At 40.9% G+C, this 27,129-nt stretch overlaps 1 protein-coding gene across 1 annotated transcript in view; it reads right to left on the bottom strand.

Annotated features, from left to right (window-relative positions):
• Nucleotides 1-26,540, bottom strand: part of Srpx2 (sushi repeat containing protein X-linked 2) — a 32,819-nt gene extending 6,279 nt beyond the window's left edge. The window contains exons 1-3 of the mRNA XM_055608312.1: nucleotides 26,459-26,540; nucleotides 21,574-21,654; nucleotides 2,531-2,722 (exon numbers count right to left, since the gene is read on the bottom strand). Coding sequence (XP_055464287.1) covers nucleotides 2,531-2,722; nucleotides 21,574-21,654; nucleotides 26,459-26,540 — 355 coding nt within the window. The remainder of the gene's footprint in view (nucleotides 1-2,530; nucleotides 2,723-21,573; nucleotides 21,655-26,458) is intronic.
• Nucleotides 26,541-27,129: the final 589 nt, after the last annotated feature.

Raw genomic sequence — 27,129 nt, 5'->3', positions numbered from 1 at the left:
TCTTCTTCTTCTTCTTCTTCTTCTTCTTCTTCTTCTTCTTCTTCTTCTTCTTCTTCTTCTTCTTCTTTTTCTCCTTGTTCTTGTTCTTCTTCTTCTATCAGTAAAATATTTTTATCTCACAGGAAAATTTAAGGAAAGCCTCAGCAATGGTTAATGCTCAAAGCTCCTTGGCTGTACACACCATTTAGCCAAGGCTCACTTACATACCACAGTCAGCTGTGATTCAGTCAGGAGGGTGTGGTGATATTTAATAAAGGTGGAACCTGTGCTTTAAAGATTGTCAGCATAGAATAGTTGTGAGCCTGTCATAAGTCTTGTTTGGGATACTTGATACTTGAAACAAGTAAGCCATACATATTTATTTAGCATGTCTAAGCTATAATCCTACATAAAGTTTGAATGTTAGTTCTATGAAAAATTATATATAAGCTCTGTTCACTTCTTAACTAAATGAAGCCTGAAGGTTTTTGCTTTACTTTCCCCCTGTATTTGTTATCTAAATATCATATCCAAAAATGTCCCCCTTGAAATCAGAACCAAGGAGAAAGATTGGTCTCTTCAAATGATTTACTTACTCAGTATTGTATGACAGTAAAAACGATAGATTAAAACATGAGGAAGATCAAAGTTAAATACAGGACTCAACTGTAAAAGCCACCTCATGGAAATGGGAATATCTCTAAGCTTTTGACTAGTTTTACGTTTATAATGTATAGCTTTGTATCTTTTTGTCAGTTAAGATCAACTTCATTTTTGAAATGATGGTGTTTAAATCCTAAAGCAACTTACTTATCACCTGAAAGGTCATTATAGTGACTCCTTTCTGGCCATCTGTGGCTTCTTTTCTCATTAATCTGATTTATCTCTGAATTGCAAGCACATCTGGATACAGGTGTGCAATATGCAGGTGCACACATTTAAGTTTATATTCTGTTAGCCTATTAGCCACTCAAAGGTACATGGAAGAGCTGAGTGAACTCCTGAAGCAACCAGTGTTGCTCCTAAAGCAACCCACTGTGCACTTGGATGTCCTCCAAATGGTATTTGCTGATCACATATGGGAAGACAAATCTCTGCTGCCAAAATGCTAAAGAATTTGAGTAAGAAGTAGGTGTTTGGGAGATGATAGGATTTGGGATATGTGTGTATATGTATCCCCATATAGCCATATTAAAATCTACAGACCTAAAGAAGCTAATAAACGAGGCAGACACTGGGGAGGATACTTAAATCTCATTCAGAAATGCAAACAGGATAGACACCAGAAGTTGTGGAAGAGAGGAAAAAGGATGGGAGCCTACCATAGATGTTCTCTGAAAGGCTCCACCCAACAGGGAATTGAGGCAGATGCTGAGACTCACAGCCAAACTTTGGGCAGAGTGCTGGGAGTCCTATGGAGGAAGAGGGGGATAGAAGGACATGGAGGTGACAGGTGCCCACAAGAAGACCAACAAAGCTAAAAGACCTGAGCCCAGGGGGTCCTGCAGAGACTGTTGTACCAACCAAGTACCATTCATGGAGAGACCTTAGACCCCTGCCTCAGATTTAGCTGATTGGCAGCACAGTCTCCATGTGGATTCCCGAGTTAGGGGAGCAACAGCTGCCTCTGTCATGAGCTCAATTGCCTGCTCTTTGATCACTTGCCTCTGGAGATGCACCCTTGCCAGGCTATAGAGGAAGAGGATCCAGGCAGTCCTGATGAGACTTGATGAGCCATGGGCAGATGGCAGAGGAGGAGAATTCTCCCTTTCAGTGGACTAGAGGAAGGGGATCAGGGGTAGGGGAAGAAGGAAGGGAGGGTGGGACTAGGAGGAGTTGAGAGAAAGGGCTTCAATAGAGATATATAATGAATAAGTCATAAAAGGAAAAAATATAATTAAAATTTAAAAAATTAAAAAAGAAGAAAATGAAGCTGGGCATGGCAGTGCACACCTTTAATTCCAGCACTCAGGAAGGCAGAGGCAGGCAGATCACTCTGAATTTGAGGCCAGCCTGGTCTACAAAGCAAGTGCTGGACAGCCAAGGCTACACAGAGAAACCCTCTCTTGCAAAACAAAAACCAACAATAGCAGAAGAAGAAAAAGAAGAATAAGGAAAAGGAGAGGAGAAGGAGAAGACTAGCAGATGTCTGATTAGTTTTACTGGCAAGACCTTCTGAGGCTGTAGGCTAGGAAGGATGACACTTGACCACAAATGACAAAGAGTCTGGAACACATCCTTGGAAAGTTTGAGAGAGATAGCCCAGGCCTACATCAGTTTCTCACGACCAAGTCTTATCCTCCTACACACATTTCTGGATTCTATGAGTCATAGTGGCTGGCTGTGACTTAAATACCCATATTACTTGGACAGTAACCACCACATACAGAGAAAAATAAGCTACAATTTTAGGAAAAGTAAAGGTTCCGTTGGAGGCCTATGGAAAATTCTCAACTTTCACAGAGTAAAACATTGAGGTATGTACCTTCCATGGCCAGCGGGCTGACTTCTCTCTCATACACACATCAGTATATGCTCACATCCAACTTACGCCTGCAGTAGGCAGTTCCAGACCAACGCCGGCTTGGCAAGCATTGCACCGACCTCCGTCCAATCAGTCGAAAGCCCCGGTCACAGGAGAGCTCACAACGTGTGCCTAAGCTGCTGTGATAATTTCCGCCCATTGGTGAGTAACATGTGGCTTCTCCATCCTTGATATTCAATGTATAACACCATCGGGGAACTGTCATAGCAGAAGAAAAGTAAACCAGAAGTAGAGTAATCAACAAAGAACTACAGGGGACTCAGTAAAGATGGGCATGGGAGAGGTGGCCCTCCCGAGGGAAGAGCACACCAATTTGTGGTCCATTGCCTTAATGATCAGCCCTAAAAACATGCATACAAGTAACATTATATGGACTCAATAGGCTTATAAATAGTAATATATGTATAGTAATATATATATATATATTCTATATATAGGCATACAAGTGCATATATGCATGCAATAACAACTAATGAATAAAAAGGCCATAAATTTGAAGGAGAGTGAGGAGTGGTTATATGAAAAGGGAAGGGAGAAATGTTGTAATTAAAACACAACCTTAAAAATAAATAAAAACAAAACAAAACACCAGCAGTAGCAGCAAAACAGTGTGGTAGTGTTAAAAGGGAAGACACAGAACTCACTAGAACAAAATAGAGATTCCAGAAATAGGGTTAAGTAGGCACAAAGGCACAAAAACAATTCAATGGAGAAAAGACAGCTTTTCAAAACAAATGGTGCTAAAAATATTGGAGTTCCATGTGAAAAAAGGAGTCAGAAGAATAGAAGAAATAGAGCTTAAGTTTCATACCTTACACAAAACACTTAACCAATGTGGGTGTTAGATTTACACTGAAAACAAAAGCACAAACTTCCAGAAACTTAGAAAATCTCTGGGATTCAAAGATAAGCAAAGAAGCCTCCTTAGAAATTATCCCAAAAGCATACATCATTAAAGAAAATTAATAAACTGGACCTTTTTCAAGAGCAAACCCTTTTGCTCTATGAGTGAGTTCAAAGAAAATGAAAAAAAAAACTGGGAGAAAATATTTGCAAACCACCTATCACATACACAAAAATGACTAGTGGGTAGAGTATGGACTATAAAAATATTTTTCAAAACTTGACAGTAAAGATGATACACTCCAAACAATCTAGTTAGAATGTGGACAAAAGTCACAAAGAGACATGTTATTAAAGAGGGTCTATAAGTGATTAATAAACAAATGAAAAGATGTTCTACACCATTAGTCATTAAATAAATGCAAATTAAAACATCAGGGCAATATCATTAATAAATCTCTTAGGATGTATAATGTATGGAATGATTATACAAAGTGTTGAAGAAGGAAAGAAACCAGAACTCTAATAAATTGCTTGGGGAAATATAAAAAACAATGGCAGACTGGAAAATAGTAGTTTATTTAAAAGTAAAGAAAGGGTGGATTACCATTTGACTCTGCAACTTTACTTCAAGGTGTTTACTCAACAAATGAAAACATGGGTTCACACACAATTGTATATACTAATGAAGTACCTCTAGTCCTAATTGTCAAAAATTGGTTCAATGTGTGAACAGCAGGGTTAATAGCTTTATCTCTGAATAAGAATGATGTGATGACACATGTGACAACAGATGAATTCTAAGTGTATTTTGGGAAGCTTGAGAAACAAGACTTCATGATATGACAAAAATACAGTGGCTTATACTGGCAATGCCAAAGGCGTGGAGTTGCCAGATGTCAGAAGTAAAGATAGAAGAGATCTGCAAAATGACAGCATGATACAAGTTTCTGAGGTGATTAAACTGTTTTTGTTCTGTGGTGGTAGTCATCTTACTCTATATATTTATTTGTCAGTTGTATATCAGAAAGTGCATTCTGCTCTATGCAAATTTGAAACAACCTTTAAAAACATGGAAAATGTGAATTAGAGAGAGGAGAACAGGAATGTGACATCAAAGCAGACTGCTGAGGACTGAAAATCCACTTCCAGTCCAGTACTGAGCATACAAGTTTATAGAGTGGTTATATCATAAAAGATACTTTACCGGTAACAAAATGAATGACTCTTTAACTGATTCTATGTCTTTGTTTATATTTCTAGATAGAGTCTGCTATATAGTCCATGCTGGTCTCAAACTCACTATTCCCTGCCTTAATCTCCTGAGTGCTGTGATTACAGGTGTGCACCAGTACTCCTTGTTCCACATGGCTCCGATTTTAGAGGGACACAATGAAACAAATAGGTGGTGTCCCACACAATTTTATCCACACAGCATGGCACAGATCTGTTAGCCTAGGATTTGGAAGGCAAAAGGACCATATAAGTTTATTTGGTTTTCAAATCCCAGGGACAAAGATATGGGCAACTTTTACCAAAAGCACATTACATCAGGAGGTCAAGGAACAATGAAAGGTTAGGGCTCCTGTTTGCATTCAACTGGAGGATGAAGATAAATGACAGTGCAAAAACTATTATTCAAACCATACCACCCTTGGGGCTTCCAGTATTAGTTTAAGTCAGAGGCCGTGGCAGGGCTGCCCTCTGGAGACACCATCTCCAAATTACACAATGCTTTTTTTTTTTTTTTTAAATAAAAACCCAATGCTTTTTTAATGAGCTTTTTTTCTTTTTTTTTAACTTTTATTAATTACACTTTATTCATTTTGTATCCCCCCATAAGCCCCTCCCTCCTCCCCTCCCGGTCCCACCCTCCCCCCCTTTCTACATGCATGCCCCTCCTCAAGTCCACTGATAGGGGAGTTCCTCCTCTCCTTCTTTCTGATCTTAGTCTATCAGTTCTCATCAGAAGTGGCTGCATTGTACACAATGCTTCTTAAGTGCTAGATTTGTGCAGAGCTGATGATTACAAACCCACAACACACATCACAAAGACTTACATGGGAGCCTGGGACCTCAAAAGCATCTGTGCTATTTGTCTTCCATATTCCTTCAAGGAAAATAAAACACCAGACTGAAACTTGTACATGAAACAAGAATGAGAGAGAGAGAGAGAGAGAGAGAGAGAGAGAGAGAGAGATATACAAAGCTCAGAATCAATACAAAGAGTGTGACAGGAGCCCAGCTACTGTAAATATGTTCAAACTTGCTGGCCTAGTCTCAGAAAGACAAATATCACATATTTTTCATATTTGTGGTTTCTACATTTTTATATAGAATGAATGTACAAATGGAACTGTCTCAAAGGAACAAATGGGACTAATGGAAGCCATGAGAGGTGAGAAATGGGTGGGTAGAAAGATAGGGAGAGATTCATTCAATACACAATATATACTTGTATGAATTTTTTTTAATTGCTAGCCCAGAGGAATTGTGACATAGGGACAGAATGTTGGAAGACAGGAAAGGGGCAAAACCACAAACTCGGTTTTCAGATAAGGGAGAAGTTAGTCTGTAGAAAGTGTCCTGGTGACACTGGTAAGACTGATAGCACAATGTTCTAAAATATTTCAAGGTGTGGCTTATAAGCAAGCAAAGGCACTCAAGAACAAGTCATTCCAGACCGATCTCATTTCCTTTCTGGGTAGGGCCACCAGGCTTGTAAAACAGGAATGATGATATATATGTTATGTGGAAGTAAGTGAGGCATAGGGGAGACAATGCTTTTTTATGCCAGTGATGTGGATAATATGAAGAAATAGAGGAGAGATGACAATACAGTTAAAGACAGTTGTAACTGGTTGAACTGTACACAAAAACTACAAGTGGGCACTGAAATTAAGACTATGTTTAAATATTACATGGTGAAGTGCCTGATGGAAAATACAATAATACTGAGTCCTGTGATTAGTCATCATACTTCCCTTTTTATATCCATGTCATATAATTCTCCTAATAGTCCTGTGAGTTTTGCAGTCCTTTATCCTTATTTTGTATATGGAGAAGTGGCTTTCCAAGAGTTCCTTGGGAAGTAAGTGTCAGGGTCATTATGGAACCTGAGCTTTGTCTAGACTAAAAACGTGTTTTTCTAAGTATAACACATGTCACTACCGCTGTCATTTTGAAGTAGCTATTGATCTTTTGAATAAGGAATCTAGCCACATGTTTCATGATTCCAAAGTGTAATTAGCTATACAGCAAAATGTCTCCTCTCAGTCCTTCTCATTATTCCACTTCCAAAGTACCCCTTTAACAATACAAATATATATATATATTTGTACTCCTCCCTGCCCCTTTCCAAGTCCACACATTGGGGAGGACCTCCTTCCCTTTCATCTGACCCTAGATTATCAGGTTTCATTGTTTTTTTTAACACATACAATCGCATATTGTGTTCACTGTTCCAACCACTGCTTTATATTTTGTGGCTCTTGGGATCAAACTTATGGTACATGCTGGGCAAATGCTCTATCACTGATCTACAGGCCCAGATCTAACTACTATTTTTGAAGTGAATAATATTCCAGAGAATGTTGCATATCACAACATAACAAGTATTACTTTGTTTTAATGGAATAACATTTTTAGAACACTTAGTATTATCAGTAGTACACAATGACAAATTCTCCAGAGTTAAGAAACTGGAAGGATGTCTTTCAGAGGACATCTGTGGTAGGCTTCCATCCTGTTCCCTCTCTTCAATTGCTTCTGGTGTCTATTCTATTTGCCCTTCTGAATGAGAATTACCCCCCCCCCCCGCACGCAGGGTACTCCTTGTTATTTAGCTTCTTTAGATCTGTGGATAGCAGTATGGTTACCTGGTATTATAAGGCTAATATCTGCTTACAAGTGAGTATATTCCATGTGTGTCTTTCTGGTTCTGGGTTACCTCACTCGGGATGATCTTTTGTAGATCCATCCATTTCCCTGCAAATTTCATGATTTCCTTGTGTTTAATAGCTGAGTAGTATTCCATTGTGTAAATGTACCACAATTTCTGTATCCATTCCTCAGTTGTGGGGCATCTAGGTTGTTTCCAGATTCTGGATATTATGAATAAATCTGCTCTGTTGCCTGCTCTTTGATTACTTCCTCCTCGTGGGGGCCTTACCAGGCCACAGAGGAAGAGGACCCAGGCAGTACTAATGAGACTTGATAGTCTGGGATCAGATTGTAAGGGAGGAGATCTCCCTCTTTCTGAGGACTAGAGGACAGAGATAGAGAGGAAAAGGGATGGAGGGTGGGACCAGGAGGGGATGAGGAAGGGAGCTAAAATTGGGATGTAAGGTGAATAAATGATAAAAAATAAAGTTAAATTTAAAAGAAGAAGAAACTGGAAGGGCTTCCTTTTGGGGGGCATACAAGGATTATAAAGACTAACAACAAGAAAAAGACCTTCTCTGTGGTATACTTGAGGTAAACCAAGACAGTGACTAGTTTGCTCAGGACTGAGACAAGCTGTCAGGCAGCCGCTTAGCCACCCGTCAGACTCCTTTCCATGCATCACTGGTCACCTCATTGAGTTTGTTTTAGGCCTGGAGACTACGTTTCTAAGTGAACTACTAGACACTAGACACCAAGGCAAATGCTCCTGTGTGGCATATAAATTTCTACAAGGCTTTTGGAAAATATAAAATAACAAATGAGGCAGGTAAGTAGTAATAATAGGGATGGTAGAGCCTTCAAAAGTAGTTCTGGGGCTGGAGGCATGGCTCGGTGATGGAACACTTGCATGAGACCCTGGGTTTAATTCACAGCACCACATAAAGCGCCTTTTGCATCAGGTGCTTTGGGGTATCTGATTCTTCCATTTTGGGTTCCCAGGAGGCTAACAGTCAACACCTACTTGTCATATGCTTCTGTGGGAGTGACATACATGATTCCTTTTGTTAAAAACGATTCTGTTCAGAGCAATAAACAGTATATGATGAAGGCTAGATGAGTGAGTGGTCTTGGCAAACAAACAAATGAACCAAACATTAATTTTAAAAGAAGTACATAGTAGATACTTAATTAAATAATTAGGGGCTCAAGACTATATGCAAACAAGCCTGATAACCTGGGTTTGATCCACACCACCCACATGGTAGAAGGAAAGAACCAACTACCCAGCAGATTGTCCTCTGACTTTTGCACATGTGCTGTGGTACACTCCCTCCAAATAAATAAATTTATTAGATAGAAAAAAGAATGAATGGGTGTGGGAATGCCCAGTGTCTATGAAGTCAATTTGGCTTGGAGGGGGGGCAGAGAGGAACGGTACACTACCCTGGCTAAAACACAGAGAATTGAGTTAAATGTGGTCAGACAGGGCCCTAAAGCCAGATTTGAGGTTAAAATGGGTTTACTAGGTTGCTACATCAGAGGACTGCAGAAACCTGAGCCTGGAAATTAAATTAGGAAACAACAGCCTTTGTCCATTTATGAAGTAATAATAATCCTAATCCAACATATTAAAGGAATGATAGGTCTTGGTGAATGGCTAGTAAGAAATGATGAGGAGGGACTCCCATGATGGCAGCAACCAGTGTGCACTGCTTCTGAAGGGCAGAGGATCTGAAACTCTAACACTGGTGAGTGGATTGGCAGCTGAAGTCAGAGCATCTACTTTGAGGCATCCCTAGCTAGAGGGGACAACTCATGAGCTGGGACAAAATGGATCCAGGCTCTCCAAGAACATCTCAGGTGTCTGAAAGTGGTGAACTAGCGCACCCTGTACTTTTGGTTGCACCTTCCCTTGCTCAGGTAGATTTACAATAGCTCCTGAAAGCAGAGGAGTGCATAACCACAAGTATGGGACCTCCTTACTCTAAAGGCCAAACAGGGGACCCAACTCTGAGAGTAGAAAACTGTGGGCCCTCTGAGCTTACTGCATATGCCTGCCAGTGAGTGCATCTACAAAAGAATACATACAGAACCCCAGATCCGAGATCCCTCTACTCTAGCAGCCAGACATTGGATCCTTCTCACTTGCACCCCCACTGTGGGTAATATAGGGATCCCTGGGATAGCCTTCTCAACATTGAAGCTCATGTTCTGTGGGTCTCCCAGTGGAGTTCAGCTAAACAATTCCTTGAAATAATTCCTGGAGCCAAGATGGGGCAGATCAGGCAGCTCTGAGAACTTTGACCAAAATACCAAGAAAGGGCTATGGGCCACTGAGCCATTCAGGGCACCTGCGCACATGCACTGCCTCTGCACCACAGCCTGTGCTTAAGCTCTTCCCTTACACTCCACCCTTCCATGCAGGTACACTCTCAAGCACACTCCTGTGCTTTCTCACATGTGCCTGCTACATTCTTCCCTTAGCTGCATCTGAAACATCAACACCCACTCTGAAACCAGTGGACCTCTCTAATCTTCCTGAAGAATACTCCAAACTCCAGAGACAGATGGACCCAGTATACACTATAGGCTACAGGAATAAACAGCAAAGGCTACAGACCATCAGTTGGCTACAGGCCGGTATAAGAATATACCCAACAAAAATTAGGACATCATGGCTTCACCAGCAACCTTCAAAATCAAAAGATATTTTAATTCATTGGAAATACATGAAAATGATTTTAAATCTATGCTTATCCAGTTATTAGAGGCACATAAAGAGAAAATAAACAACAACAAAAAAAGATGCCATCATGGAAAGACAGGAATCCATATTCAAACCCATGAAAGAAATGGTGCAAGACATGAAAACCAAATTAGAATGAATAAAGAAAACACAAACATAGAAAACCCTGGAGCTGGAGAACTTAGAGAAGAGATAAGGAACCACAAAGGTGAGCATCACCAACAGAACACAAGAGGTGGAAGAGAGAATCTCACGTGCTGAAGATACAATTGCAGAAATTGATAGATCTCTCAAAGTAAAAGTAAAATTGGATAAGTTCCAAACAAAACATCCAAGAAATCAAGGACACCATGAAAAGATGAAATACCAACAGCACAGGCTCTAAAATCAACAATCAATAAATGGGACCTCATGAAACTGAAAAGCTTCTGTAAAACCAAGGTCACTGTCATCAGAACAAAACAACAGCCCACAGATTTGGAAAGAATCTTCACTAACCTCATATCTGACAGAGGGCTAATATACAGAATATATAAAGAACTCAAAAAGTTAAACAGCAAAAAGTCAAGTAATCCATTTTTAAAAATGGGGTAGAAAGCTATCAGAGAATTCTCAGTAGATGAATATCAAATAGCAGAGAAACACTTAAAGAAATGCCCAAAATCCTTAGTCATCAGGGAAATGGAAATCAACATGACCCTGAGATTTCACCTTAAACCTATCAGAATGGCTCAGATCAAAAACTCAAGTGACAATACATGCTGGAGAGGATGTGGAGAAAGGGAAACCCTCCTCCATTGCTTATAAATGTAACCTTGTACAACCACTTTAGAAATTAATCTGGCACTTTCTCAAATAACTATGAACAGTTCTACCTCAAGATCCAGCTATACCACTCCTAAGCATATATCCAAAACATGCTTAAGTATACAAAAAGAACATTTGCTCATCCATGTTCTTAGCAGCTTTATTTCTTATAGCCAGAATCTGGAAACAACCCAGATGTCCCTCAACTGAGGCTACAGATATTGTGGTACATTTACACAACAGAATACTACTCAGCAATTAAAAACAAGGAAATCATGAATTTGCAGGCAAATTAGCAGGGAACTAGAAAAGATCATCTTGAGTGAGTTATCCCAGAAGCAGAAAGTCACAAATGGTATATACTCACTTATAAGTGGTTATTAGTCATTTAAGATAAATATACTAAAATGTATACTCCTAAAGAAGCAGAACAACAAGGTAGGCCCAGGGGAAGATGCTCAATAATCTTCATTTAGAAGGGCAAACACAATAGATATCTGAAGCAGGAGAAGACAGGGAACAGGACAGGAGCCTACCACAAATGGCCTCTGAAAGACTCTAATGATAGAGGTGTCAAAGCAGAAGCTGAGACCCATAGCCCAACTTTGGGCAAAATGCATGGAATTTTATGAAAGAAGGGGGGATAGAAAGACCTGGATGGTACAGGAGCTACAAAATGAGACCAACAGTGACAAAAAAAGACACACACACACACACACAAATAAATAAATAAATAGATAGATAGATAAATAAATAAATAGAAAAATAAATAAATAAATAAAATAAAAACTGGGCCCTGGGGCCCCTGAAGAGAATGAAACCCCAACCAAGGACCATGCATGGAGAGGACCTAAAATTCCTGCTCAGATGTAGTCCATACACCCAGTCTCCAAGTAGGTTCTCCAGTATGGGGAGTAGGGGCTCTCTCTGGCATGAACTCAGTAGCAGGCTCTCTCCTGGGGTTGCAGCCTTGCCAGGCCACAGAGGAGACAGTGCAGCCAGTACTGATGAGACCTGATAGACTAAGGTCAGATAGAAGGGAAGGAGGTCCTCCTCTATCTGTGTGCTAGGGGAGGAGCATAAGGGGAGATGAGGGAGGGAGGGTGAGATTAGGAGGAGACGAGGGAGGGACCATAGCTGGGATACCAAGTGAATAAATTGTAATAAATAATAACAATAAAATTTTTAAAATTTTAAAAAATGAAATAATGAGGAAAGATGGGTTAATTAAGTGTGATAAGGGTTATTATAAGTCATATGGGGGTACTTCAAAGTTTGAGTCACTATGAGGATGGTGGCTGTATTATCAATATTATCAGGTTACAGTAGAAAGCTTTTTTAGGGTATGGTGCTCTGGTATGAAGTCAGGCCTACCCAAAATTCAGATCCCAGCCTTTTCTCTGTGGTTACTACCACACACCTTATTTCCTATCTTGGCTTCAACTATGATCTGAAGAGGGAAATTAACACGGTTTCATTCCTTGGTTCACTGAGGAAAGTGAACCATGATGAAAAGGATTGTGCTTACTGCTGATTTGAGAGACCGAGGAGACTGAAGCTCAAGGACATATGATTTGGAGATAAAGAGAGAAATACCATTTTCAAAATGTGTCATGTCTGCTGGAGATATGCAGGTACATGGGGAAATAGGCTGCAGGGAATATAGAGTCAGAAATAATGGTTGTGCACCATTAGCAGTAAAAAGAAGACAAGAAGCACAGAAGAACCCTAAGCTTAGATCATTTCTCTACTGGAACTGCTTTCTCAAAGGTGACCATTTACTTCCTCAGCCACTAAAATATTTGCTCTCCTGTAGTTTGCAATACTTTGCAATACTTGACATAGCTTAGCCCGTATCCATTCCATAATTTTAAATTTTCATCGGTACCTTTTATAATATTCTTGATAGAAAATCTTTTTCCACGTTGACTTCAAACTCTCTCTCTCTCTCTCTCTCTCTCTCTCTCTCTCTCTCTCCCTCACACACACACATTTAATGAAGCACCTTTTCCTACACATATATAACAATTTCTTCTAAGCTTTGACCTTGGTTCTCTCTTTCTTCAGAGAGCCTCTTCATTTAAGGCACAGGAACTCATAAAATCTTCTCTTTATCTTTCAACTATCTACCCAACAATCCCCCAAATTAGTTTTCTTTTTTTTTTGTTTGTGTGTGTGTGTATGTGTGTGTACATGCACATATGTGTGATCATATGTGTACTGTGTCTCTATGTCCTTATCCCATGTGGCACCAGGGACTGAACTGAGGTTGTCTGATTTAGCAGCAGGCTCTTTTTACAGGTTGAGCCATCTTGCCAACCCCTAGTTTACTGTTTTAACTGTCTTTCTGAAAAGGTTTTTATAGTCCTCCTTGGTATTCATGTTGTATTGTTTTAGCCATTAGTTTCTAGACTCCTTAGCACATCAAATTTACACCCAAACTCATCATCTCCTTTGAAATCTCTGAAATACATCCTTTTATTGTGGTGCTGGGACTCAAAAACAGGAGATCCTTCTACATGCATTCACTCTGTTATTGAGCTACACTTCTAGCCCCTCTGAGGCCTATCCTTATTCTACATTTATTTGCCCCAGAATGAAACATTTCTACCTAGTTTTACTGTAACTGTTTACTGGTGAGTCTCCCCAACTCAGGCTCTACTTCATCTAACCCCTATTTTCTAAACAAAATAACCTAGTTAGTGTTCTTAAATTACTTTTACATAGCTACTACCTTATGAAAATCATATGACCATGCTTTAGATCTCTTAGAATAACAGCTGAACTCTCCTGAGTGTCCAGGAAAGCATGAGCAGGGAGAATTATAAATTGAAGCCATATTAGGCTCTTATTAGACATCACCTGACTTAAATTGTTATCCAATGCAGGAATAGTAATTCGGTATTCTTTCTGAATCTCCTTAGAAGGACAACTAGGTCACGGAACTTTTCTTAATTCACTCTTTATATTCAACTCTATTCTCTGATATTCCACCCTCTGCCATCTGCCCACAGCTTATCAAGTCTCATTAAGGCTGCCTGGATACTCTTCCTCCATGGCCTGGCAAAGCCACATCACCTGGGGCAAGTGATAATATAGGATAGCCATCTACAGACCTAAAGAAGCTGAACACTAAGGAAGACCCTAGAGAGGATGCTTAAATCTCATTCATAATGGTAAAAAGGATAGACATGAGAAGTAGTGGAAGAGAGAAAACAGGGTAGGGGCTTACTATAGAGGGGCCTCTGAAAAGCTCCACCCAACAGGGGATCTAAACAGATGCTGAGATTCACAGCCAAACTTTGGGCAGAGTACAGGGATTCTTATGGAAGAAGAAGGGGGTGGGGTTAGATGGACATGGAGGGAACAGGAGCCCCACAAGGAGACCAACAGTGATTTTGGTTTTATCTGAATATTTTTGGCCATCTGCTATGGGAAATGTTTAGCTGTCAGCTTTTCCACTTCATAAGAATATGCCCATTTTCAAGGCCTATCCTGTATGCCAACTTTCTTTCATGACCTCTTTCCTATATTCTTTATCTTAAACTCCTAGTTTATCGATGGCGAGCACATGGTTTCACACTTCATTGCTCTTCATGTGTTAATTTCATTCTCACTTCACAACCAACAGAATGCAAGTTCCTTGAGGGGACAAAACTCTACTGTGGCTCCTGTATTTTCCACAGACTTAGCCTGCACAGGAATAGGCACAGAGAAGACACTCAGTCCATGCTTAATGACTCCTTCAGTCTTGGAAGGTAAAACCACACAGCAAGTCAGTAACCAAATTTGTAATTAGAAATTGCAGCACACCTGCTGGGTTGTAGAGGCACACACCTGTAATGCCAGCAATAAAGAATCTGAGGCAGAGAGAGCCAAGATGGCGGCACCGGGAGAGCACTGTGTCTGAGAAGCAGGACAGCACTCTCCGTGCAGTGACCAGGAGACTGAACTCTGGGCCCTAAAACTACAGCGATCGTGTTTCCCAGGTGAGGGGAGGTTCCCACGGCGTGGGAATCAGTCAGGTCCAATCTTGGGCTGCCAAGCCAGAACCTGGAAGAGATCCCGGGTAACTCGGGCAGTGGGTCGCGGGCCAGAGCCACACACCTGCGTGTCCCAATCACTTTCACAGGCTGATGGGTGGGCACAAGGGTGCCAGAGACTGGGAGTCCCAGTCGCAAGAAAACCCCACGGGGAAGGAAAGTTGCGAGTCTGATCACTGGTCACCCAGTCTTTCCCTGGAAGGTCTCACTGACCGCGGGTACCCGCCGCCATCACAACTGAGCTCCCGCCTCACAGAAAGTGGCTGCACACCCAGCGCACCAGTACAGAGCTGCACGCCCCAGTGCAACAGAGACTGAGAATCCCTGTCCGGAGAGGGCCCCACAGGGAAAGAAGAAACCATGCTGCTTGGGTCACCTAGGCTTTGCCTGGGGAAAGTCTTGCAGACCGCAAATGGCAAACAGGCGAGTACACCCAGCCATCAGGGATCCGGGCCCAAGCAGGAAGCACAGAATTATCGGGAACCCAGCTCCCACAGACTAGCAGGCAGGCGCATGCTCCGCCAGCCCAGAGGCCTGCTTTGTACCAACTACTCCTTACAGACAGAACTGTGTGCCCCAAGACACCAGAGTCTTAGAGTCACTGTCTGGAGAAACCCTCACAAGGAACAAGGAACAAAACAAAGGGGACGGACTTAGGCAACCCAGTATATCACTGGAAAAGGTCCCACAGACTGGCCCAACCCAGGGAACTGCTGTGCGCCAGATAGCCTGCTGTTACCAGGAGAGCAGTACTCACCCGCCACAGATTACCTCTTGGGTTCTGGGGCACAGAGCCCAAACCTCAGAACTACAAAAGACCAGGAACCCTGAGATCAACCCCCAGATACTGCTCTAAGGGGCAACCAGTTATCCCTAACAAAACCGACCAAACCACGGGACACACAGGTTACAGCAGCTGATCACTAAATTTACAGCAAGAAACCCAGAAGGAAGGCAGCTATCTCCAGGACTTCTCCCGATGAGAGGAGAGCCCTCTCGACTAATCAGGACCACAGTTACCACCCAGGTCTCTATGCCTGAGGTGAGCTGTAGCAACTCCTGAAAAACACCGGCCATCCAGTGACTATACCCAAAAAGCTGAGAAGGCTTCCCTCAGGAAAAACCATCTTCCTGCCAAAGGGATTCTCTCCACCACAGGAGTCCAGGAACAACCAGAAACTAACTTCAAACACCTAAGATAGCCCAATGGGTAAAGGACAGTGTAAAAGTTCAACCAACAAAAGCCAGAACAATATGGCATCTCCAGAACCCAGTTATCCAGAGGCAAATAGCCCTAGACACCCCAGCATAATTGAAATTCAAGAAGATGACCTAACATCTATGCTCATGAAGAAGATAACAGAGGAAACAAATAAAATATGAAAAGAAATAGAGGAAGCTGCAGCCAAACAGTTTGTGGCCTTTAGACAGGAAATGCTTAAATCACTGAATGAAATAAAAGAAACAGAGGATTGTTCAAACAAACAGCTGAAGGAATTGATGGAAAAATATGAAAATACAGTCAGACAAGTGAAGGAAACCAACAAAATGGCTCAAGACCTGAAGATAGAATTGGAAAAATTAAAAAAAAAAACAATAACACAAGTGGAAGAAATTGTGGAGAGAAAGAACTTAGGGAAGAAAGAGGAACTACAGAGGTTAGCATAACCAATAGGCTACAAGAAATGGAAGAAAGAATCTCAGGTGTGGAAGATACAATGGAAGAAATAGATGTATCTGTCAAAGAAAATGTTAAATCTAAAAAATTCCTGACACAGACTGTCCAAGAAATTAAAGACAACATAAAAAGACAAAACCTAAGAATAATAAGAATAGAGGAAAAAGAAGATTCCCTGCACCAAGGCCCAGAAAATATTTTCAACAAAATCATTGAAGAAAATTTCCCCATCTTAAAGGAGAGGCCAATAAGAATACAAGAGGCCTACAGAACACCCAATAAATTAGACCAGAAAAGAAAATGCTCCCACCACATAATAATCAAAACTGTAACTGTACAAAACAAAGAAAAAATACTAAAAGCTGCAAGAGAAAAAGGCCAAGTAATATAATGACAAACCCATTAGAATCACACATGACTTTTCAACAGAAACTATGAAAGCCAGAAGGGCCTGGATGGATATCATGCCAGACCCTAAGAGAACACAGATGTCAGCCCAGGCTACTATACCCAGCAAAACTCTCAGTCCTCATAGACGGAGAAAACAAGATATTCAATGACAAAAACTAATTTCAACAGTACCTACAAACAAATCCAGCATCAGAAGACACTAGAAGGGAAAATACAACCCAAGAAAACTAGCTACATTCAAGAAAACACAGGAAATAAATAACCTCACTACAGTAAAACAAAAAGCAACCAAGCACACAACCGTATGACCACAGCCAACATCAAATTCAAAAGATCTAACAGCCACTGGTCATTAATCTCTATCAACATCAATGGACTTAATTTTCCAATAAAAAGACACAGACTAACAGAATGGATGCGTAAACAAAACCCAGCAATCTGTTGTATACAAGAAACACACCTAAGTCATAAAGATAGACATTACCTGAGAGTAAAGGGATGGAAGACGGCTTTCCAAGCAAATGGATGCAAGAAGCAAGCAGGAGTAGCCATTCTAATATATGATAAAATAGACTTTCAACCAAAATTAATAAAAAGAGATGGGGAAGGACACTTCATACTCATCAAGGGAAAATTCCACCAAGAAGACATCACAATCCTGAACATCTATGCCCCAAATACAAGGGCATTTCACATTTGTGAAAGAAACATTGATAAAACTTAAACCACACATAGATCCCCACACACTAATAGTGGGAGACTTCAACACTGCACTCTCAACAAAGGACAGATCAACTAAACAGAAATTAAACAAAGAAACAATATCTCTAACAGAGGTCATGAATCAAATGGACCTAACAGACATTTACAGAACCTTACACCCAAACACAAAAGAATTTACCTTCTTCTCAGCACCTCATGAAACCTTCTCTAAAATAGACCACATAGTTGGTCACAAAACAAGCCTTAACAGATACAAGAAGATTGAAATAATCCCTTGTATCCTGTCTGATCACCATGGAATAAAACTGGACCTCAATAACAACAGAAATAGCAAAAAGCCTACACATACATGGAAACTGAACAACTTGCTACTAAATGACAGCTGGATCAGGGAAGAAAGAAATTAAAGTCTTCCTAGAACTCAATGACAATGAAGACACAACATACCCAAACTTTGGGACATAATGAAGGCACTGCTAAGAGGAAAGTTCATAGCACTAAGTGCCTTCAAGAAGAAATTCGAGACAGCTCATTCAAGCAACTTAATGGGCCCACTTAAAAACCCTAGAAAAAGAAGAAGCAGACACACCAAAAAGGAGTAGATGGCTGGAAATAAACTCAGGGCTGAAATCAATCAATTAGAAACAAATAAAACAATTCAAAGAATCAATGAAACCAAGAGCTGGTTCTTTGAGAAAATCAACAAGATCGACAAACCCTTAGCTTCATCCCAGGTATGCAAGGGTGGTTCAATATATGGAAATCGATCAATGTGATCCACCATATTAACAAACTGAAAGAAAAAAAAAAACACATGATAATCTCCCTACATGCTGAAAAAGCATTTGACAAAATCCAACATCCATTCATGTTTAAAGTACTGGAGAGATCAGGGATACAAGGCACATATCTAAACATAGTAAAGGCGATATACAGCAAGCCTATAGCCAACATCAAACTGAACAGAGAGAAACTTAAAGCAATCCCACTGAAATCAGGGACAAGACAAGGCTGCCCACTCTCTCCATATCTCTTCAACATAGTGCTGGAAGTCCTTGCTAGAGCAATAAGACAGTTGAAGGAGATCAAGGGGATACAGATGGGAAAGGAAGAAGTCAAATTATCACTATTTGCAGATGATATGATAGTATACAAGAGTGACCCCAAAAACTCTACCAGGGAACTCCTACAGCTGATAAACACCTTCAGCAAAGTGGCCGGATACAAAATTAACTCAAAAAAATCAGTAGCACTCCAGTATACAAAAGACAAAAGGGCTGAGAAAGAAATTAGGGAAACAATACCCTTCACAATAGCCACAAATGACATAAGGTACCTTGGTGTAACCCTAACCAAGGAAGTCAAAGACTTGTATGAAAAAAATTTCAAGTCTCTGCAGAAAGAGTTAGAAGAAGATATCAGAAGATAGAAAGATCTCCCATGCTCATGGCTTGGCAGGATTAACATAGTAAAAATGGCCATCTTACCAAAAGCAATCTACAGATTCAATGCAATTCCCATCAAATTACCAACACAATTCTTTACAGACCTGGAAAGAAAAATTCTCAACTTCGTATGGAATAACAAGAAACCCAGAATTGCTAAAAAAAAATCCTCACAATAAAAGATCTTCTGGAGGTATCTCCATCCCTGATCTTAAGTTGTACTCTAGAGCAACAGTTTTAAAAACTGCATGGTACTGGCATAGAAACAGAATGATGGATCAATGGAACCCAACAGAGGACCCAGAAATAAACCCACACACTTATGGACACCTGATCTTTGACAAAGATGCCAAAACCATACAATGGAAAAATGATAGCATCTTTAACAAATAGTGCTGGTCCAACTGGATGTGTACATGTAGAAAAATGAAAATAGATCCATACTTATCACCCTGCACAAACTGAAGTCCAAGTGGATCAAAGACCTCAACATAAAACCAGACACATTAAATCGGCTAGAAAAAAAAGTGGGGAATACCCTAGAACTCATTGGTACAGGAGAAAACTTCCTGAACACAACACCAACAGCACAGGCTCTAAGAGCAACAATCAATAAATGAGACCTCATGAAACTGAAAAGCTTCTGTAAAACAAAGGACACTGTCATCAAAACAGAGCGACTGCCTATAGATTAGGAAAGAATCTTCACCAACCCTTTATCTGACAGAGGACTCATATCCAGTATATATAAAGAACTAAACAAGCTGAAAAGCAGCAAATCAAGTAATCCACTTAAAAAATGGGGAGCAGAGCTAAACAGAGAATTCTCAATAGAGGAATATCGAATGGCAGAGAAGCACTTAAAGAAATGCTCAACCTCATTAGCCATTAGGGAAATGCAAATCAAAACAAACCTAAGATGTCACCTTACACCCTTGAGAATGGCCAAGATCAAAAACTCAAGTGACAACACATGCTGGAGAGGTTGTGGAGAAAGGGGAACCCTTCTCCACTACTGGTGGGAATGTAAACTGGTACAACCACTCTGGAAATCAATCTGGCACTTCCTCAGACAACTAGGAATAGCGCTTCCTCAAGATCCAGCCATACCACTCCTAGGCATATATCCAAAAGAGGCTCAAGTACACAAAAAGGACATTTGCTCAATCATGTTTGTAGCAGCTTTATTTGTAATAGCCAGAAGCTGGAAACAGCCCAGATGCCCCTCAACTGAAGAACTGATGCAGAAATTGTGGTACATCTATACAATAGAATATTACTCAGCAATGAAAAATAAGGAAATCATGAAATTTGCAGGTAAATGGTGGGACCTGGAAAGGATCATCCTGAGTGAGTTGTCCCAGAAGCAAAAAGACACATGGTATATACTCACTCATATAGACATACAACATAGGACAAACCCACTAAAATCTGTGCATCTAAAGAAACTAAGCAAGAGAGAGGTCCCTAACTAAAATGTTCAATCCCCATCCTGAAAGGCAAAGAGGATGGACATCAGAAGAAGAAGAAAACAGGAAACAAACTAGGAACCTACCACAGAGGGCCTCTGAAAGCCTCTGCCCTGCAGACTATCAAAGCAGATGCTGAGCCTAATGGCCACCTGTCGGGCAGAGTGAATGGAATTTCATGTAAGCAGTGGGAAATAGTAAGAGCTGGGGAGGACAGGAACTCCACAAGGAGAGCAACAGAACAAGAAAATTTGAACACAGGGAACTTCCCAGAGACTCATACTCCAACTAAGGACTATTCATGGAGATAATCTATAACCCCTTCACAGATGTAACCCATGGCAGTTCAGTGTCCAAGTGGGTTACCTAGTAATGGGAAGAGGGACTGCCTCTGACATAATCTGATTGGCCTGCTCTTTGATCACCTCCCTGCTGAGGGGGGAGCAGCCTTACCAGGCCACAGAAGAGGACAATGCAGCCCCTTTTGATGAGAACTGATAGACTAAGATCAGAAAGGAGAGGAGAACCTCCCTTATCAGTGGACTTGGGGAGGGTCATGCATGCAGAAAGGGGAGGGAGGGTGGGATCAGGAGGGGAGGAGGGAGGGGCTTATGGGGGGATACAAAATAAATAAAGTGTAATTAATAAAAAAATTTTAAAATGTTAAAAAAAAAACCTAAAAAAAAAAAGAATCTGAGGCAGAAGGATCTGGAGTTCAGAGCTGTCCAGGGATACATAGTGAGACCCTGTCTCAAGGGAGAAATGAACAACACAAGAGGGCTTGGACTCAGTGCTAGAGTGTATGCCTAAAAACAAGACAAAAGCACAAACAAAAACAAAATAAAAACAACAACAAAGAAAATCATAGCCCTTGATGATTCTCTGAGCTTAAGTCTGACTGACACATATAAGCTAAGCATGGGTGAGGATGTTTCTGGGCAGATCCATCTCTTAGGCCAGAAAATATCCTTCCTGAGCTCAAGAAACAATGGGAATTACCTCGGTAGTCCAGAGCATAGGCATCTTGGACCTCTTCTGCATATACTTCATTGTAGCTTTCATCTGGATTGTAGCCTGAGCCTAGAATGAGGAAGAAAGTGTAGAAGTATATTCATTTCTCACTCAAGTACTTCCTAGTACCCTCAACCCTGTCTTTTTCTGAGAATCTGGCACTTCATGATGGAGCACTGAATTTATGTGTAAGCTACTGTGCATGAACCTGATTAAATAAGGTACACAGAGAGTAACCTCAGAGGTGTGAGGTGTGCTGAGGCCTCACTGGTTTTACTGGAAGACTTGCAAAATAAAAAAGAATTTAACTTCTTAACCACCTCTTAATTCTGCCAATCTAGACTATAAATGACCCATTCCCCTCATGCAGCTCACTAGTCTTGGTGAGCTAAGATCTGGGGATGGGCTGTTCCAGCTCTGAGGAAATAACAGCACCTAAGTGTCTTCTCCAGTGATAGATGTTGCACACAGTTTTCACAGGGAAACAATCTTTCAAGCTCCCACTAGCCTCCAGGGCATATTAAGTGCCTGATTGTCATTGTTGGGGTGGCATGCCAAGATAGATGTGTAGCTTAAAGGGCAAAAGGGAATGAAAACTCTTTCATAGGCACCTTATTCTGGCTTGGAGTAAAAAGAGAAGTCAGAATCAGGTCTTTTTGTTTTTGTTTTGTTTTTCCTCCCCAGCCCTAACAATTGAACCTAGTGCCTCATATATGTAGTACAATAGATAATTTCCTGTCCTTCTTGTCAGGAGCAGCTTTAGCAGTGAGCTGCTAAGCTAGAACACATTTCCAGTCTATCTAATTTCATCCAGTTAAGTGGCACAGTCCCCAGTGGTGGTAGGTCTGCAGCTGTCTGGGAGACTAAACAGTGTGTTCCACCCGAAGCAGGAAATCGGTCATGAATAGGAACTAATTGGAAAACAATTTACTCCTTTCCATAGCAAAGTTTTCAGAAGGCCTTCCCTAATGGCTCTGAGCTCCAATGCATGTGCAGGAAGAAGGCAGCCAGCGTTTTGGAGTCTAAAGACAAGTATCTATTTCCAGGTGAGGTTGTGCTTCCAGGATACAGCTTAGTTTTAGAGTTGTTTGACCTACAGAAACACACAAAACATAAGCCTGTGTCCTTTTCTTGGGCAGAGGCAGAGGGCCTCCTGCAGTGAGCAGAGAGCAAGATGATGGAGCTCCTTGACTCCCCAGGGCCCAGGCTAGGAGTGTGTGTGTGTGTGTGTGTGTGTGTGTGTGTGTGTGTGTGTGTGTGTTGGGATGGGTGGTGGTGGGTGGGTGTGAGTGTCAGTCCAACTTGGTAAACATGGAGATGAATCAAATTGCAAGTTTGTCTTATGAAATCATGTCCTTATTGGTTAACCCTCATTCCAAAGGAAAGGGTTCACATTTTCTCTTCAGTTTTGCTCTTTTCATATTTCAGTTTGTCTGACTTTCCTTTATTTCTTCTTAGGTCCTCTCTTCTCTTTCCCACATGGGAGGATTGTTTGTACAGCATGGAATCCTTGTCAGCTGTTTCAGTTTAGTGTTAACCTCAATCTCTCACAGCTCTTGTAAACAGAAGACCGGATGTGTTTGGTTCTCTAAAGAATTAGGCCTCTCCATTCTTATTGCAGAGCTAGCTTGTGAAAAAATGTGCTTCAGGGAACAAACAGCTGTTCACCAGAAAAGAAAGAAGGGTGGACTAGACCTTTGTCTGAATAAAGTAATGACAATGACAACTTTGCTCTTAATCTGTAGAGCATATCCTAGCTCATTATGTTGCCATAACATCTCAATTGGGTACACACCATTAATATTCACCATTAATATACATACCATTAACATATAGACACAGGAGTTGACTCAGAGGAATAAAAGGTGTTGCTCAAGGCCTCCTAGAGAGTACATTGCAAAGTAGATCTCCCACCCCAGGTCTGTTTGAACCCTATCGACTCAGATACCAAAATTCAAATGGGAATAGAGGAGGTGTTTTGACTATGTCCAGAAGGGATAAAGAAAATCTGTCCTGCATGGCAATGGGGTGGGGAGACTGTAGACCACCATGCATTTTATACCATTCCAGAATTACAGGGGATGTAGGAAAAGAGGGGAAGACTCAATCACATAATTATAGTCTTCACCAGAGTGCGGAGGTAGCTAAACCAGTGCTAGGTTTCTTTTGTAACAGGAATGGGCTTGGGCTACTTAACCACTTAAATTTTCCCATTTCTCTTGGTTGCCTACTTTTGAATACTTTATGCACATGTTGAAATACTGAAATGGGCTCTAACAATGAAACTATACAGAAGGACACATCCTCCATTTGCTTGAACAACATTTCTCAGGTTTTTTTTTTTTTTTTTTTGCTTCAATCAGTGGTTCCTTACTGTGTGGTCTCTTCCTGGGTTCCTTTATATTTCACAGCTAAGAGGGACTGTAATTCCAGCCCCCCATGGATGTATGGTTGGGAAGATATTTGACAATTGAAGATTATGTTAGGAACTACATTAATGCCTGCCTTCTGCTGACAAATACAGTGTGACTCCCTGAAATATGTATTAGTAATCAGGCAACTCTGCTATCAGCCCCAACAACCAGGCACTATCAAAGCACATCATCACCAGCCCGTCATCACCAGTGCAACACTTTTTCCACCCTCCAGGTACCACATGTTGGTACCTGAACATGTGCTGAGCTGTGACAGCTTTATGATAGCCACAAAGCAGTCATCTATCTCCTTCACATGCGCAGAGTCACCTTATAAAAGACCCCGTCCACTTTACTCTGCCCTTTTTTTTTCTTTCCACTGCTTCCTCCAGAAGCTGCTTCTGTGTTCCCCTTCCCTAATAAACTTCTCATGTGAGGCCTGCCTTGTGGTGTGACTTCTTGGTTTATATCATTCAAGTCTGTCATCTAAATCACAACAATATGCAAGTACTCCAGTACACATTTTTAACACACTCATTCTCATGTAATGCCTTAACTTTTCCCACTCTGTTGATTTTTTCCTGGACACATTTTCTCACTTACCCTGAGTCTACACTTAGCTGCTTTTTTTGTGCCATTTCCATTTGGAAACAAAGGCAAAAAAAAAAAAAAAAAAAAAAAAAAGAACAAAATAGTCCTTGGCATATAGGCAATGTTTAACATGTATTTGTTGAATTCACAAACGAATGAATGGGCAAATGTACACAAACCCAGTGGGTGAGCCAGCATTGAAGGGGAGAATCATTAAATCTCCAAATATCTCCCAGAGAACTTAGCAGCCTGGGTTCCTTCCAAACAGTGTTTGCTATGGTGATTCATGTAGTAGTCGGGAGTATCTTATTTGCAGAGAACCTCACATGGAGTTAAGGATTTTTAATGCCTTGTCTGAAAAACTCTTAACATCTCAGGCTTTAATAAGTTTCATACAGGTGTTCAAAACTAGGGTTTGAACCTTGGCTCTCCACTCCCTTAGTTCTGTGGTCTTTTGAGTAGGTTTTGGTCTTCTGTGCTTGAACTGAAGCCAGAGGTGTTTGGGGAGAACAGCTGCATATTTATCTCCAGAAGACTTGGGGCTCTTTTAACCCCAAACAGTGTGAACTCTGCCAAGGGCTTAATTTGAATTTCTTCAGCTGAATGTAAGCCCTTGTGCTTTAACCCCCTACAAAGCCAGGTTAAGCTAAAGAGGTGAAGAAGCTTGCATACTTGTTCGAAAGCTGGATGTAGCTGTTCCAGACAAACAGAGCTGCTGCCAAAGGCCTCTAACCAGGAGCCGCGGGTATGTGGAAAATTTTAGCGGCAATGACTGTAGCTGTGATGGTTGCAGTTTATTATTTACTCATCTCTGGATAGTTTCCTAACCCCATTGGTTCAGACTGTCTCATTCCCCAACTCTCTCCAGTTCTTATGAGGGCAGACACTGCAGGCCACAGAATATTCTTAGCACTTGAAATTCCACTGGAACCCAATCAAAACAAACCACCTCTGTATGGTGGTTCAGTTTCCTTTCCTTACCTCCTCCCCCACCTCTTGCATTCTACCCGCCTTTCCTATTTAGTCCATTCTTGTTGGCTTGCTATGTCTCCCAGCGGTGAGGAGGGAATAATTCAGGACTCCAAAAATCTGCATCTTTTCTGAAATAAGGAACAAGCCAGAAGAGACAGGGGTATTCCTAATTAAGGGAACATGATTTGTATTGCCATTGACTGTGTTGGCCAAAAAAAAAAAAAAAAAAAAAGGCCATACAAAACTCTGGAAGATTGAAACGGGGGAAGTCTGGTGAATTTTTGTTCCCTCTTAGAGACTGCCTGTCTTCCTTATTTTTTTTTTTCAAAATGAGATACATGGTGTGAGTTCTATTTTCTAGACTTGACAAGGATATTTGACTCAGGAAAAAATACTGATAAATCTTTGATTTATTAAACACATATTAGAAAAAAAGTTTTCAGTGGGTTGTGGATAGAATTGAGTGGTAGAGAACTTGCCTAGCATTTTTGATACGCTTAAGTTCAATCCCCTGTGTAGAAAGCAAAACATATAACAAAACAACCAAACACATAGCCAAACCTAAAAACCCCATTGATGTCAGGAAGTTAAGTGAAAAGGTCAACTGGAAAAAAAAAAAAAAGAAAAGAAAAGAAAGAAACAAGTAAGCATAGCCCAAAGGCCACACTGTCTCACTTTTCTACTTTTGTGTTACAACCTATTATCAAGTAGCTCTTACTATAATGCCTCATGGGCCTTGGCTGGTAGCCCTTTTTAATATTTGGTCATTTTTCTTGCCACCTAACAGTTTTTCTCTGGGTCTAAGTTAGGGATCCCTCATTTTAGTCTCATTCTTCTTGCTTCTAAATCTTGGTGTAGTTCCCTAGAAGGAACAGACAACAGCTCACAGAACTTACCTGCATACCATGTTGGTGTCACTGCTGGCATTAGAAAGAGCAGTAGTGAGAGAACACCTTTTTGAGTCAGTCGACCAGCCATCCTTGTCAGGGAAGCTTCAGAAGAGCAGAATAGGGCTATGCGGCCAGAGGTATTAGAGTAAGGGAGAATGACTTTCAGAGCTGAGCCAGCTATGAACTCCCAAAAGTTAGAGGAAGCAGATATATGGGATCTGTGAGGAAGATGAGTTTAACATTAATCAGTTCTAGTGGTGTAATCTGGCTCATAATCCTTTCCTACTTCTTTGGATTTATGATGCTCCCCCCCCCCATTCTCTCAGCAAGAAGAAAAGGGCATTAAGCAACGAATCCTCAACTTACTCTGGTGCCATCAAGTGAAAATATTGCTTGGTCCAAGTCACAGGGAGGGACATTGGAGTTCTAAGATCAGGAGAATACTAACACAAAGTCATATAGAAGTGGAAGGGGATCTGAAAGCCAAGGGCTATTAGTTAATGATTGTGTCCACTCAGTGTTCCTTAACCATGAATCTGGGGAAGCATTAACATACATGGCCTAAGACCTTCAGCACTGTAATGATGCAGATCTGGAAATGAATCCAGTTCTGTTAGCAAATTAGATAACTTCTCTAGGCCTCTGTTTCTTCACCTATAAAACAAGAAAAAATAGTA

Source organism: Psammomys obesus, unplaced genomic scaffold, assembly GCF_907164565.1.
Source record: "Psammomys obesus unplaced genomic scaffold, mPsaObe1.curated_primary_1811, whole genome shotgun sequence".
Classification (NCBI taxonomy): domain Eukaryota; kingdom Metazoa; phylum Chordata; class Mammalia; order Rodentia; family Muridae; genus Psammomys; species Psammomys obesus.
This window is presented reverse-complemented; position numbering and strand designations above follow the sequence as displayed.